General features: G+C 49.0%; 1 protein-coding gene across 1 annotated transcript; it reads left to right on the top strand.

The window, feature by feature from the left end:
- The first annotated feature begins 333 nt into the window (after positions 1 to 333).
- On the top strand, positions 334 to 11,954 carry PTMS (parathymosin). Its single transcript, XM_028712281.2, has 5 exons — positions 334 to 856; positions 5,077 to 5,145; positions 7,693 to 7,777; positions 7,886 to 7,953; positions 10,928 to 11,954. The coding sequence occupies exons 1-5, from the start codon at positions 809 to 811 to the stop codon at positions 10,976 to 10,978; spliced, it is 321 nt and encodes a 106-aa protein (XP_028568114.2). The 5' UTR covers positions 334 to 808; the 3' UTR covers positions 10,979 to 11,954.
- Positions 11,955 to 15,160: the final 3,206 nt, after the last annotated feature.

Below are 15,160 nucleotides of genomic sequence, written 5' to 3'. Positions count from 1 at the left end.
CTGGAGATGTTTCCACCACAACAGGAACCCCGGGGTTCTGGATCGGATTCCAACTGTGGGGCACAACTCTACTCGGTCCCTGCTTTCTGCCACAGCCGGGGGTGGCTAAAGGCAGCTATCTCAAGCCTTGCAACTACGCAGACAGCAGATCCCTTGCAGCCGTGCCTGACGCAACGGAGCCAGCAGCTGGTGATTTAGGTTCTAGTTATTCTGGCCCCGTTAACACGGGGTAGTACAAAGGGCACGCGCGGTCTTGCGAAGGGCGCGCGGCGCAGGAGAGGAGAGCGCGACTGGAACAAAGGAGCCGGAGACAAAGCGCGGAAGGGAAGCTTCCCCAAGGGCACAGCTCCGGCTGGGGTTCCCGGCCTTCAGGACCACGCAAGCTCCCCTAACCCTCCTTCCGCAGTGAATGGTTTTGTTTTCTTTTGTTTCGCAAAGCGCAGCGTCCCCTCTTGCCGGGCCATTTATATTCCTCCTCCTCCTCCTGCTGCTGGGCAGCCTGCTTGCGCCTTCGCTCTTCCATCCAGCCCTCCCTCCTTCCCGCTCATCCCTCCCAGTCTCCCCTCCCTTTGCGCAGGTCCCTCCCTCGCCGCCGAGCGCCGTATAAATCCCTTTTTCTGGCACAGCCTCATCGCGGCAGCGGAGAACCCTGTGGCTGTGGCGCCGGGGCGAGCCGAAAAGTGCCCGTCGGCTTCCCGAGAGCTTAACCCGAGCTGCACCTGGTCCCTTCGGCCAAGCGCCTCTCCCCGCGCGCCCTCGCTCTTTCTCGCCTTGCGCCTTTTGTTTTGTTTCGCTCCCGCTTTCCAGGATGTCGGAGAAGCCCGCCGAGGAGGCTCCGGTGGAGCTGGGGGCCAAGGTGAGGACCAAGCTGGGATCGAGACCCCGGGGCGAGGGCGCGCAATGCTCGATTGCAACGAAGCAGGCGGATAGGTGCTGGTGGCGGAGCTCGCCCTTGCCCTGGTGCGCTCGGGATCGAGGGCAGAGAGGGCGCAAGCTGGTTGTGGGGAAACAGTTACGGAGGGAAGAGAAGACTCGAGGAGGGTGGCGTGCGTGCGCCTTGCTCCCCGCGCCCGCCTTTATTCCGACGACGCCTTTCCACGCGTCTCTCGAACGACCCGCTTTTCCTTTTTTTCCTGGTCCCCTTGCAAACGAGCTGTCGGCTGGGATTCGGGTCAGGAAAAGAAAACGCACGCCCTTAGACGGGCAGAGAGCGGCGTGCGGGCATTGCGCTCTCGTGTCCGTCACCTTCGCGGCCAATACGGTGCGCTTGGCTGGCTGGGGCGCGTTTGCTTTCTGCCCAAAGTCTCTAGGGTTTGTGAGAACCGGGGAAGAATGCACGTGTCAGTTGGGTGCCCCTAGCTGTGCTAAAGGCGGAGAGCTTTTCTTTTCATCCTAGTGCCATTAATCATCATGGAGAGCGGGCGGGGAGGAGGGGGCGGTCACCTTTCAAACCATGCGCCCACCTGGCTTGGGTGAGTGATCCCTTAGTGTTAAGAAGGGGGGCACAGTTTTAAACAAGGACGCCGAACCTCCCATCCGGCGGACTACGAAACCAGACGCCTAAACCGTTTCGCTTTATTAGGAAACAAAAACAGTGAAGCGGAGACGCGCAGCACAAAGCCAGGAAAAGATGGAAGGCAATTAAAGAGCGCGCGCGCGCCGGGATGTGCGTGCGCCCGCCTGCTTGCCAACATATGGGTCGTTTTCCCCGCAACCATGTTTCTTGTCTGCGAAGGCATCGGACCTTATGTCTTCGCTTGCTTTGGCGTTCCTGACTTTGTTTTGCCTCCATGTGCGCGCAAACTGCGGAGACACGCGTTACTCCGCGTCGTGGGAACTGTAGCTTGGGTCTTGCAAGAAGGCTGCCTGCTGCGGGTGAAGCGGGAAAGTAGGTTGCGGGGCAAGGTCACCCCGAAGAGTAAGACAACACAACCCTCGGGAAGACACGTGACTCCCTAAGGGGGGGGGCGGTTAGCGCCGCGTGGGATTTGCTCCTGGTATATTTACGAATGCTGGATTGGAAACGTTAATTGAAGAGGGGGTGGGGAGAGAAGGGAAAGATTAAACGAGGGAGGCAGTAGGAATTCAGTGCCGCTATGCCATTAATAGGTCTCCGTCCAGCTTCTTCGCTCCGTTGTAGCAGAATGGAAGCAGGAACGTGTAAAACTGCAATCCTACGCACGTGTACCTGGCAGTAATTCTGAGTAAACATGCAATTTCACTGCAGGGCATACCAGGGCATAGGATTCTCTGGCCTGCCAGAAAAGAGGGAGAAAAAGATAAAAGGGGAAAAGCAAACAGTACTCAAACTGTGTTCCAGGGATTGGGACTTGCACAATATTTTTTGATAGTTAGGCAGTCTCCTCTCCTGCACTGTAGGGATAGTAATTGATTAAAACAAGCTTAAGGGCAGCCAGGGACATGGGCATAAATCAAAGTTACATGCTGCTCAGACTTGCTTCTACAGTGCTGTGCATCTCTTTCTCGATTTGCATGAGAAAGCTAAAGATAGTCAGTTCCGCAGCTTTGAAAATAGTCTTCCACACAAGACAGGACAGTCTTTCCCCAGATTTTAGTTAACGTACAAAACCAGGTATTTAATTGTGTGCAATCTTTGCAGAAGCAAAGCCTTGGGGCGCCTTGTTCCCAGGTTCACCTTATCTTTGGTAGCAGTGGTTGGATCACAACACTTCAGCCAGTTTTGTTGTTGTTTTACATCATACAAATTATGGCCCTGTGAGATGGTCAGTGATGGGTCTTGCATACTACATCACTTATGGAAGGTTTTATGGGCTATTGTCCTTACATATACCATTCCTAAGAACACAACCCTTTCAGCTGCGAGTTCAGAAAATGACCAGCGGGAGGAAAATCTGTCTGTTTTTATAAGAGAAACCCCAGAACAGTTACTATTCATTATGCCCCAGGCTTTGGGAGTGGCCATGGAAAATGTTTGCCGTCTGTCTGTGTGCGAATGGAAGAAGCTACTTTTGATTCTGAATGCATAGAAAAATGGTTCTGGTTAGAGGATTAGCTATGGAAATCTCAGATGCTGCCTTGACCCTGAAATGATCAATCTGGGTTAGACTACCTCATATCTAGGCCAGTGTTCCATCTTCGCCAGTAGCAGGTTTTAGAAGCCTCATGCCTGAGTTTTGAAAGCGTATTATGCCCTCTAGTGGAACATTTATGGGATCATCTGTCCTATATGGCAACGTTTCTTACCAGGGATTGCCTCCTTACCTCTCTCACACCATCTAATTAAGGTTTTTCTACTTTGTAGTCCTGCGCAAAGGTGAAGTTGTTTTAGCGCATAGCTGGGTTTTCACCGGAACTGGTGCAAGGGCCCAGTGTTGGCACAAATCAAAAAGTGTGCAAAAAGGTGCACATTTCCACCCTATAAAACCCTTTACGGAGAGCAAAATAAAAATTCTAGAGTAACCCTGGGATACGTTCCCTGCCTTATGTCCTACTGTCTTTGCCTAGTCTCCTTTCTCAGAGGGCGGTGCATGTTTAGCAATCCTATTTTAAACCTGGTAGGTAAGTTTCTTGCTTGTTATCTGCACAAATAGCTAATGGGATGATGTTTCAGTATGTTAAATTGCACATTCCCCCGTGTGTGTGTTTTAAAGAAAGCAGCTTAGTGTAGTATAGTAATTAAGGCCCCAGGTTCTTATCTCGTTTCACCCAAGAACAAAACCACTCTTCTCTCAGATACAACTCTTCAGCCACAACAAGCAGATAATATTGGCTTATCCTATCTTACAAGGCTCTGTCAGAAGAATTTTGGAGATAAATATGAAATATCGGAACACTTAGAGGGAACAGACTGCATAAACACACTGCTGTTCTTACCTATAAACAGTCAATAGCCAAGCAAAAACTACCACACCATCTGCTATCTATTTCAGAGAGTTACTTATATGCTGTACATCTGGACACCTCTTGAGATATCATAGCCAAATTTTGCATGTTGGTTCCTGAGATAAAGGAGCAGGTTTTCACCTGTGTTTGGATACAGTTGGACACCATTTTGAATCAAGATGATGAACCGAACCTTAACTGCACTGCTTTAAAAGCTGTGCTGATTCTTTGGGTTTCTTAACACTCTGGAGCAACACCAGATGGGAGGTTGCTGATAGATGTATTAATAACTAAAGTCAAATAAGTTGTTGCCCATGAAAATCAGGTCTACATCATAAGTGCAGTGACCAAAAGTGTAGACATTTCTGATTAGACATCTCATGCTAGTCTCTGTAAACGGCAGGGTGAATTGGGTGTTGAATTTAAATCCCAATCAGTCTCAGCCGGCATGGGCAATTGTTCAGGGGAGGATGAGAATTGCAGTCCAACACCATATGCGATGGGACGGCTTCCCCAGAAGTTTAAACAAACAAAACAAGAGTTCCTTTTTAGAAAGAGCTAAATTTTTAACTTCCAAAAATGCTCTCTGAAGGATCTTAATGATGTTCATAGTGGCATATAAACAAAGAAACGACAACAAACCCCGGGCATAGGCAGCCCTAAAACGAGGCGCTGTGAGGTGGCTGACAGATTTCATGCGTAATAATAATCGACTTGGAAGTAATTTTGTACAAGCTCCAGTGGAATGAATGGGAGCCGCGTGGCAGCAGGCTGGCAGATTGTGACACATGCTAATTAGTGGGAGGAAGCGCCCATTTGGATTATCAGTCTTGGGCACCAAAACGTCATGGGCCACAGTTAAATCACACCAAGACCACCGAACGTTGGCAAGCCTTCAGCTGGTCTTCCACTGCGAAGCTTCTATAGCTTGAAAAACGTTGCCTAGGTTTCCCTATTTGTCACAGTGACAAGGCTCTCTTAATCTCAGTGATACACTGTGGGCAATTCTAAAAGCAACCTTTCCTTTTTGAAACACTTAAACATGTTGCCTTTGGTATTCAGCTATCTGCTCTCCTATTGCCGGTAATCGAGCCACGCCCTCCTCTTCACTGATTTCATTATTATTATTACGCAATTCCTGCTTCTTCATATTAGCCCTTCTTTGCAGCCCCTCTAGTATTAAGCACACGTATTTCTCTTCCTGTCTTCCAGGACCTGAAAGAAAAGAAGGAAAAGCATGAGGAGAAGTCTGCCCGCAAAGAAAAGAAGGAGATAATAGAGGTAACTGGGCAGATATTTGGTCAGGCATAGGCAAACTCGGCCCTCCAGATGTTTTGGGACTACAACTCCTATCATCCTTGACCACTGGTCCTGTTAGCTAGGGATGATGGGAGTTGTAGTCCCTTGCCTATGCCTGTATTTGGTTGAGAAGCAGAGAGAGATGGGAGAGCATGGCAAGGTGTACAGGCAAAGACTTAAGAAAAGAGGCACCAGGGTTTGGGTTTTGCCTCTTCTGACTCTTCACATCGTTGCCTCAGCCCTGAGTGCTGGTTTCCTCTTGCCATTTATCTTGCGCCACCCTTGACGGCTTTGTTTATAGCACCATTTGTACAGCTATAATGGAAAAGATCCTATGGTGCCTGACGTTTTTAAAGATTTATTCATTTTTCTCAACCTGCAAAATACTTCTGAGGAGAGAGGGGAGGCCAAAAGTGCCAAACTGAGCAGCTCTCTGCACATGTGCTATTTTTTTTTTACACCCATATAGACTTTTCCTAAGAAAAACTGGAAAAATTAGTATCATCTAGAGGCAACAGATTATCTAGGGGTGCAGGCTGGGGCAAAGCAGAATAGGCAAAGGACTGCCCACCAGGATATACGGTTGGATTGAAGGATTTCCAAGTTCTGCCACTTTGGGGCTTCAACTAGCAGGGATAGGAAAGGGGAACAGGATCTGCCCTTTCTCCTCTCCCGATCCATCAAATCAGCGGAAGAAGAAAGGGCTATCTATTTGCTGCACCAGGTTGTCAGCCCTGCTCCCCTGAAGGCTGTGGACAACTCTGTGGTGGGCAGACATGCCAACAAGTGTAGCTTTTCTTGTGATGGAGATCTGCTGGGAAACTGCGTCCGCTGGGCGAGGAGGGTCACATAATTTTGGGGGCAGGGGCAGGGGGGAGGAATCTACCATGCAGCAGAGCCTCCGCAGAGTTAGGAGGGGAAAGTGGCAATCTTAGCTGCCCTGGAGAATTAGAATGTGTGGCAAGCCGGCTACCATTGCGTCCTGCTTCTTAGACAGGTATCCTGAGACCTAGTGGAGAGGTTTAGGTGCTAAGAATTAGCAAGTGGGGTTCATGCTGACTTCTCTAGGATGCAAGAATACCTCTTGTGGAGGGCGGCGGGGAGAGCAAGAACCAGAGGCGGTTTTAGGGTAGTTCGGATGCCCTGGGTGCCACGCTGCAGGGGTGCCACAACAGTGCTGTAGAATGTAGCGTGAGAGGTACGGGAGCGCCAAATTTTAGCGTCGCCCAGGGCGCTGCTGAAATTTGAAAGCCCAAAGTGTAACATTGCAGTGAGTGGGTGGCTATATAGTCAGTCCCAACATGATGAGCTGGGTTTGCACGACTGCAAGAGTTTCTTGTGCTCTCAGCATCAACCACAATGAGATGAGATGAAGAAGTCCCTAAATGAAAAAAATAAGTCTTAATGTGGGATGGCGGTTTCTTTAGTACAGGGGTCAGCAAACGTTTTCAGCGGGGGGCCAGTCCACTGTCCCTCAGACCCTGTGGGGGGCCGGACTATATTTTTTGGTGGTGGTGGGGGAAATGAACGAATTCCTATGCCCCACAAATAACCCAGAGATGGATTTTAAATAAAAGCACACATTCTACTCATGTAAAAACACGTTTCCCGGACTGTCCGTGGGCTGGATTTGGAAGGCAATTGGGCCAGATCTGGACCCCAGGCCTTAGTTTGCCTAGCCATGCTTTAGTACCTAGCTTGAGAAGACCCATGTTCCAATCAATGTTGCATTCTGCGGCCAAGCCGTTGCTTCTGGAAGATAGGTACAGAAATACTTATCTTTTCCTTGTCTCTCCCCTACTTCCCACCCTCCCTCACAGAGCTAATAAGCTCCAGGAGATGGGGGTTTAGACTTGGCAAAAGGTTCAGACCCTCTCCCAGAGTACTGCTTTCCTCATCCTCAAAATAGCTCTGCAGAAAGACTAAAATCAAGGAAAATCCCAGTCACTGATCTTTTGCATCAGATCTAATTTGAAGATCACAGCTGTTGCTAGTTCTGTTCTTCGTACCTGCTGGGTGAGCACAGCCTTGGTTAGGAGAAGGCTCTCAGCTAAGAGTCCATGTGTGTTATGCACAGATACTGCTGTCTCCTGTTCAGGGTCAGATTTGCTGAATGAACATCCACACATCCCAGTGTCAGCTTCTCCTATGCCCTGACAAGAACCAACGTGGAAGTTCACCCAGAGAGGAGAGCTGTGTTTTGAATATGAGAGCCGTGGCTGTGTGAGGAAAACTGGCAAGAAGTGAATATGGCCAGAAATGAAGCAGAATTCTTGTCATCCTCTGTAAAGAACAGAGAAGCAGAGAAAAGTGTAAAGGGGACAGCGTAGGGAGTTGCTTAAGCCACAACGAGCTCCTCTGAAGAGGAGTAGGGTATCAGTGTGACAGTAAATGAAATAAATATAAATTGATCAGATTTGTTGGGCTCTGGAAAGCGGAATTTAAGACGGGGATGAGCTTTTGGGAAGGAGGAACACGTGCCCGAGACACTGACACAACTGCTGCCTTCTGTGGGTTTGCGTTACACAGGACGATGAGAATGGAGCCGAGGAAGAGGACGAGGAGGAAGACGCGAATCCTGAGGATGTGGATGACGAGGAGGACGAGGATGAAGGTGAGAGTGAGCAAATCGCTTGTGAGCTGTGCTGTAAATGAATGCTGCCTTCCGTGGCTGGTTGACTGATCTAACGTGTGTTTCCCCCCTTCCCTCCTCAATCACAAGACGATGAGAACGAACAGGAGCCAGATTCGCATGCAGTGAAGCGATCTGCGGAGAAGAAGCAGGAAGAGGTTAGTAGAATCGATGCCAAGGATGGCAGGAGTGGGGAGAGTTCTGTTCCGCCAAAGAACTAAGGGGATGTATGAGGAACAAGTCCACCCCAAGGCGCTTGGCTTCCTAAGGCACAGAACAAGATGGTGCCACTACCCAGTTCCAAGTACACAACCCAGCTGGATTGATAGATGACCCTGAACAATGCGTAACTCTCATCTTGTGCCAGGGTTCAGTTGCGGGGGGGGGGGGTCCACATGTAAACGCATAAAGGCAGGAAACCTCCCCCCCGAACAACCCCATCCCCAAGGTGGAGGGCTGCTTATCCTATAGCGTGAGAGGTCTGGCCGTGTCTTAAAGCCGGTTAAGCTCACAATTGCAGCTGTGGGGTGGGATGAATAAATGCAGTGGTACCTCGGGTTAAGTACTTAATTCGTCCTGGAGGTTCGTTCTTAAGCTGAAACTGTTCTTAACCTGAAGCACCAGTTTAGCTAATAGGGCCTCCTGCTGCTGCCGCGCCGCCGGAGCACGATTTCTGTTCTCACCCTGAAGCAAAGTTCTTAACCCTTGGTAATATTTCTGGGTTAGCGGAGTCTGTAACCCGAAGCGTATGTAACCTGAAGCGTATGTAACCCGAGGTACCACTGTAAACGGAGAACGGGTTTCCTCTGCTCTCCATTTATATATTTATTTATTAAATCCGCGTGCTTCTGAACACAACACTAGAATGCAAAATGAGAACACAAAATTCACCACAAAACTAAAACAAACCAATAACCCCCCGCTCTCCCACGGATGGATTTAAAAGGCCATGGAATGGTCAATCAGCCCAAGACCTGGCTGAAAAGGAACACTTCCACCTGGCGCCTAAAGATAATGAAGGCGCCAGGCGAGCTTCCCTGGGGAGAGCATCCCACAAATGGGGAACCGCTGTAGAAAAGGCTGGTTCTCATGTCCCTGTCCCCAGACTTCTCGTGGGAGAGGCACCCAAAGGAGGGCCTCAGATGATGATTGCAGGGTCTGGGCGGGTTCATGTGGGGCGAGGAGATCCTCGAGGTATTGTGGTCCTGAGCCCTTGAAGGCTTTTTCTAGGTGAAAGCTGGGCGCTTTTTCTAAGGGCTGAGGCCTTGCCCTCCCAGCGGCTACCCACAGGTAGATGACAGAACAGCTCTAGGCAATTTGTAATGCAAAGTCGGCCATTAAACATGTTGCGGCAAGCCAAAGGCACGGCCGTCTGTGAAACGTGAATTGCTCACTCCCATTTGGTGGAAGTGAGGTAACGGCACATCTATCATTTATTTATGTGAAGCTTTTAGACCCCACCCTTGAGCCGAGCAGGCTCCCAGAGTGGCTTGGGAAGATCGATAGCAGACTTGCAATCTAAAAAGGCATGACATACTAGGAAAAATGATTGCCGGGGAGGCGGTAGAGAAGCTTCCTTAGACACCGGGTCTTAAAGCTGTCATTCTTATAAAGCAGTTCTGTCTAGGCAATTTCTGGCTGTCCAGAAGAACAGCAGCCCCTCTGAAATATACTCAAGAGTCGCAAGTGATTTCATGCTCTTTATTCAGCTCATAGTGGTGAGGAGGAATGAATGAATGTCCCCTCAAAGTATCTGCTTTATATACATTATTTACACAATGGGCTGCACATGATTGGCTAATTCCGGAATTCTACTGTAAGCCAATCAGGTTGTGGATTCACTTCTATCTGGAGCATGATTGGGTAGTTCCTGCCAACCAATCATACTGCTGCATTGTTCTAGGACCAATCAGACTGCTGCATTCTGAATCCTATTGTTCTAGGACCAATCAGACTGCTGCCTTTTGGATCCTATTGTTCTAGGACCAATCAGACTGCTGCAGTTTGGATCCTATTCAACTCAGTACATAACACCCTCCCTAGAAGCACCCATTCCCTCCTGAAACCAAATTTGGGGGGGGCTTTGCGCTGTGCTTCAGTGCTGTTCTGCATCCTCAATTCACCCACAAACTCCCTGCACAGTTTCCTACAGATCGCATCTCTGCACCTCAGTGCTGCACACACTGGCGTGTCAACGCGCAAAGCTGCTGGTAATTTGAATGAGCTCGGGAAACACTGCTGCCTCGTTTGAGTCCTTTGTGATTAGAGATATAACAGGAGATGCCCACATTTCAGAAGATAACCTTCAGAGTTCCACATCTACTCTCAGTCCTTCATTTGCATTGCAACACATGCTAGAGTTTTGGGGCAGAAAACAACTCAGATAGCTCAAGGTTTGACCTAGTCCGCTACAGACAGTTCAGGCTACAAGTGTGTTTCCCCTTCCCCTGCCTCTTCATTGCACACTGGAAAGAACACTACCAACATCTCCTTAACCGCAACTCCCCCATAGCTGCTGAGGTCCTCTCACAAATTCTGCAAAAACAAGTTAGAGATGAGCTTGCAGTATCCCCAAATCTGGGAGAGCTGTGTACAGCTATTAACCAAATGAAAAACAACAAAGCCAGTGGACCTGGTGGGGTACCTTCTGAAATCTTCAAAGTGGGTGGAATTGAACTTGCACAACAACTTCACAAGCATACAGTGGTACCTCAGTTTAAGAACAGTCCGGTTTAAGAACGATTTGGTTTACGAACTCTGCAAAACCGGAAGTAGTGTCCCGGTTTGAGAACTTTACCTCGGTCTAAGAACAGAATCCGAATGGTGGAAGGGCACCGGTGGCGGGAGGCCTCGTTAGCACCTCGGTTTAAGAACGAAACGGATTAAGTTTGTAAACCAAGGTACCACCGTACTTGTTCATTTGTTACATTTGTGTCCTGCCTTTCTTCCAAGAGACTCAAGATGGCGCACGTGGTTCGTCTCTCTATTTTATCCTCACGGCAACCCTGGGTGCATGAAATAAAAGTTCCACCAGGCAGCAATGAATTTTTTAGGATTCTCTGAACTCTTGGAGACACATGGTTTATGGCTTATGACTAAATGCATCCGTGTTTTTGTTGTTATTATTGACAGGACGAAGTGGACCCAAAGAGAAAGAAAACAGAAAATGGCTCTTCAGCTTGATCCCCTCCCTTCTCCCCTCCATTATCTGTCCCCCCCCATCTTCCTTCCTCCACCTGTGCAGACCCCCACTTCTGTGCTGCAGCCACAGAGGACGAGAAGGGGTCACAAAGGCTTTCCAGCGAGGACAGAGGAAGCTGAAGATGGCTCCTTCCTAGCCCCCAAATCTGTTCCATATTACAGTGCTCCCTACAGCTGCTGATTTCTTCCTCCCCCCCCCCATTCGAATATCCCCAATATCCAGAAACATCGCCCCCCTACTTCTTCCCAATCACCCTCTCAAAATTGCTGCCTAACTGGAGATCCTCACATGCCTCTGCTTTTTGATACATCTTCTGTAAACTTCTTCTGCCCTGGACAAATTCCCGCCTCCCTCCCCCCCCCCCCACTTCCCCCTTCTTTTCTTTGGCCCCTTACAGAATTCCACAAATGCGGTGTGGAAATTTTATGGTGCTGAAATGTTAAATTGGGTCCAGAGCCTGGGATGTTAAAATGGGGCAGGGAACCTTGGGGTGATTTGTTGCTGTGTCCTGTGCCTGGTTCCCTTTCCATTGCTGGGAAAAGGCAAATATATAAATATATATATACATATATATACACAATTTAAATGTGTTTTTAAGTAAAACATAGACAAGATTTTCATTATTAATACATTTTTGTACAAATTTACAAGGCAGGCAACAAGCTGGAACTGGTCGACATTTTTTTCTTCTTCCAGAAGGCGAAGCTTGTTTTTAAATGTGTAAAGTAATGATGTGACTCAGTGTGTGTGTTCCTCATTTCGGGTTGTTTTTAAATTAAAAAAAATTAGGGACCAAATTTTGATTTCTCCCTTGTTCCTTTCAGGGTCTTTAGTTGTTTTTGTTTGTAAATTAACGCAGACCCATCTGCAGTATTTTCTATGGCACAGACATTATGAGGATGAGAAATATAAATATATATATTGTTTAGCACTGTAAATAAAAACCTTTCAAAAAGATTTCAAACAGTCCATACGTGTCTTGGGGTGTTGGTTAATTCTGACGCACATCTGCCTCTAGAGCAAGCCAGAACACTGCAGCTCACCTGTCACATTTATGTAGCCAACAATATAAACTGATTTATTTATTTTAAAAAGGTAAACAATGGTCTCGTCGCTCGTGCAGTGGGTGTCCTACCCATGAAATGGAACACCAGTGCTACAACATCCGGTGTTCCCAAGACTATGCAACCATTTTCACTAAAAAAAAAAAAAAATGAAAAGAAGAGATGAAGCATAGTAGAATACAGGTTCCGTTCTCATGATAAAAGTACAGTGGTACCTCGGGTTAAGAACTTAATTCGTTCTGGAGGTCCATTCTTAACCTGAAACTGTTCTTAACCTGAAGTGCCACTTTAGCTAATGGGACTTCCCGCTGCCGCTGCGCCGCCAGAGCACGATTTCTATTCTCGTCCTGAAGCAAAGTTCTTAACCCGAGGTACTATTTCTGGGTTAGCGGAGTCTGTAACCTGAAGCATCTGTAACCCGAGGTAAAGGTAAAGGGACCCCTGACCATTAGGTCCAGTCGTGACCGACTCTGGGGTTGTGGCGCTCATCTCGCTTTTTTGGATGAGGGAGCCGGTGTACAGCTTCTGGGTCATGTGGCCAGCATGACTAAGCTGCTTCTGGCGAACCAGAGCAGCGCACGGAAACGCTGTTTACCTTCCCGCCGGAGTGGTACCTATTTATCTACTTGCACTTTGACGCGCTTTCTAACTGCTAGGTTGGCAGGAGCAGGGACTGAGCAACAAGAGCTCACCCCGTCGCGGGGATTCGAACCACCAACCTTCTGATCGGCAAGTCCTAGGCTCTGTGGTTTAACCCACAGCGCCATCCGCATCCCTTTTGTAACCCGAGGTACCACTGTATAAAAAAAGGTGGTGTCACAAGACTATGAAATGTTAAGGAGCAGCTGTAGGTAAGAACTTAAAAGCCCTGCTGCATTCAATTGAAGGTGTCTAGGTACTAGAATACCTAGTTCAACATCCTGTATTTGCTAGTGAACAACTAGGCAGATGCTGCTGGGAAACGCAGGGGTAGGACATGAGGTAGGTAAAGGTAAAGGTAAAGGTACCCCTGCCCGTACGGGCCAGTCTTGCCAGACTCTAGGGTTGTGCGCTCATCTCACTCTATAGGCCGGGATCCAGCGCTGTCCGCAGACACTTCTGGGTCACGTGGCCAGCGTGACGAAGCTGCTCTGGCGAGCCAGAGCCACACACGGAAACGCCGTTTACCTTCCCGCTGGTAAGCGGTCTCTATTTATCTACTTGCACCCGGGGGTGCTTTCGAACTGCTAGGTTGGCAGGAGCAGGGACCAAGCAACGGGAGCGCACCCCGCCGCGGGGATTCGAACCACCGACCATGCGATTGGCAAGTCCTAGGCGCCGAGGTTTAACCCACAGCGCCACCCGCAAGGTTAGTACTCACTGTTATTCCCCATCATCCTGGTGGTGGTATGTGTCTTCTGTAAGTAGTAGATGCGGGTGGCGCTGTGGTCTAAACCACTGAGCCTCTTGGGCTTGCCGATCAGAAGGTTGGCGTTTCTGTGCGCTCTAGTTTCCATCACCGTGTTCCGTTGCACCAGAAGTGGTTTAGTCATGCTGGCCACATGACCTGGAAAACTGTCTGCGGACAAACACCGACTCTCTTGGCCTGAAAGCGAGATGAGTGCCTCTACCCCATAATTGCCTTTGACTGGACTTGACCATCCAGGGGTCCTTTACTTTTTACCTTACTGTAAGTAGTAGCCATTGTCCACTTGCCTGTCTTGGGACTCAAGAAAATGGTGATTTTATAAAGTGGTACCTCTGGTTAAGTGGGATGTGGGCAGCGCTGTGGGTTAAACCACAGAGCCTAGGGCTTGCCGATCAGAAGGTCGGCGGTTTGAATCCCCGTGATGGGGTGATCTCCTGTTGCTCGGTCCTTGCTCTTGCCAACCTAGCAGTTCGAAAGTGGAAGTAGATAAATAGGTACCACTCTGGCGGGAGGGTAAACAGCATTTCCGTGCGCTGCTCTGGTTCACCAGAAGCGGCTTAGTCATGCTGGCCACATGACCTGAAAGCTGTACGCTGGCTCCCTCAGCCAGTAAAGCGAGATGAGCGCCGCAACCCCAGAGTCGTCCATGACTGGACCTAATGGTCAGGGGTCCCTTTACCTTTACCTGTCTTGAGAGACAACAGAGTGAACCTCCAGGGATGAATTCAAACTCTTGCAGCACCAAAAGGGCCTCTCTGGGGCACAAGCCTGGGCTGTGTGTCTGGAGGTCTTGGGCTGCCCAGATGGCAAGGCCCATCTCTTGCCCTCACTTATGTGGTCCAAAGGAAAATGGAGCAATACATTTTGCACCAGCTGGGATCCAGGAGTTGACAGAAGGAGGTGTACAAGGCACCATCCAACTGCCTTAGGAGCTCCATCCCGGATTTGTGTAGGGTTGCCTATTCCCAAAGAGATCCCACAAGGCAGCTGACATTTAGGGTCAGAGTTTTACTTCTAGCTGAACTTCCTTCCTAGTTTGGCAAGCCCCATCTGCCCCTCACTTTCCCCTACAACACGAGCAGAAACCGCCTTCTTGACCATTGGACCCACTATTGGTCTTGTCTGCTCAATCGGCCAGAGCCTGTATTCACATACAGGAGAATTCCCGATCCACTATGGACTTAAAACTAAGTTGGCGGCCTCACATCTTGTGGAAGAATTCCACAGTATGCACTAGGAGAAGTTGTGGTCCCTTTTGTCCTGAATCCTTTAACACTCAGCGTCACTGGTTCTAGAATTAAGCGAGGAGAAACTTCTACCCACAGACATTTCTCTGCGGAGCCAAAATGTGTAAAAAACAGCCTCAGTCCAGTATACCTGAAGGAGCGTCTCCACCCCCATCGTTCTACCCGGACACTGAAGTCTAGCGCCGAGGGCCTTCTGGTGGTTCTCTTTCTGTGAGAAGCCATGTTACAGGGAACCAGGCAGAGGGCCTTCTTGGTAGTGGCACCCGCCCTGTGGAACGCCCTCCCACCAGATGTCAAAGAGAAAAGCAACTACCAGACTTTTAGAAGACATCTGAAGGTAGCCCTGCTTAGGGAAGCTTTTAATATTTGATGTATTACAGTATTTTAATATTTTTTTGGAAGCCGCGCAGAGTGGCTGGGGAGGCCCAGCCGGATGGGCGGGGT

Source organism: Podarcis muralis, chromosome 17 (genome assembly GCF_964188315.1).
Source record: "Podarcis muralis chromosome 17, rPodMur119.hap1.1, whole genome shotgun sequence".
NCBI classification, from domain to species: Eukaryota; Metazoa; Chordata; class Lepidosauria; order Squamata; family Lacertidae; genus Podarcis; species Podarcis muralis.
This window is presented reverse-complemented; position numbering and strand designations above follow the sequence as displayed.

What these genes read in the sequence shown, in the direction of transcription:
- PTMS (XM_028712281.2), top strand. Translation starts at nt 809, where the DNA reads ATGTCGGAGAAGCCCGCCGAGGAGGCTCCGGTGGAGCTGGGGGCCAAG. An exon ending in CGAGGAGGACGAGGATGAAG is followed by an intron (nt 7,778 to 7,885) that starts GTGAGAGTGAGC and finishes CTCAATCACAAG; the next exon opens with ACGATGAGAACGAACAGGAG. An exon ending in CGGAGAAGAAGCAGGAAGAG is followed by an intron (nt 7,954 to 10,927) that starts GTTAGTAGAATC and finishes TATTATTGACAG; the next exon opens with GACGAAGTGGACCCAAAGAG.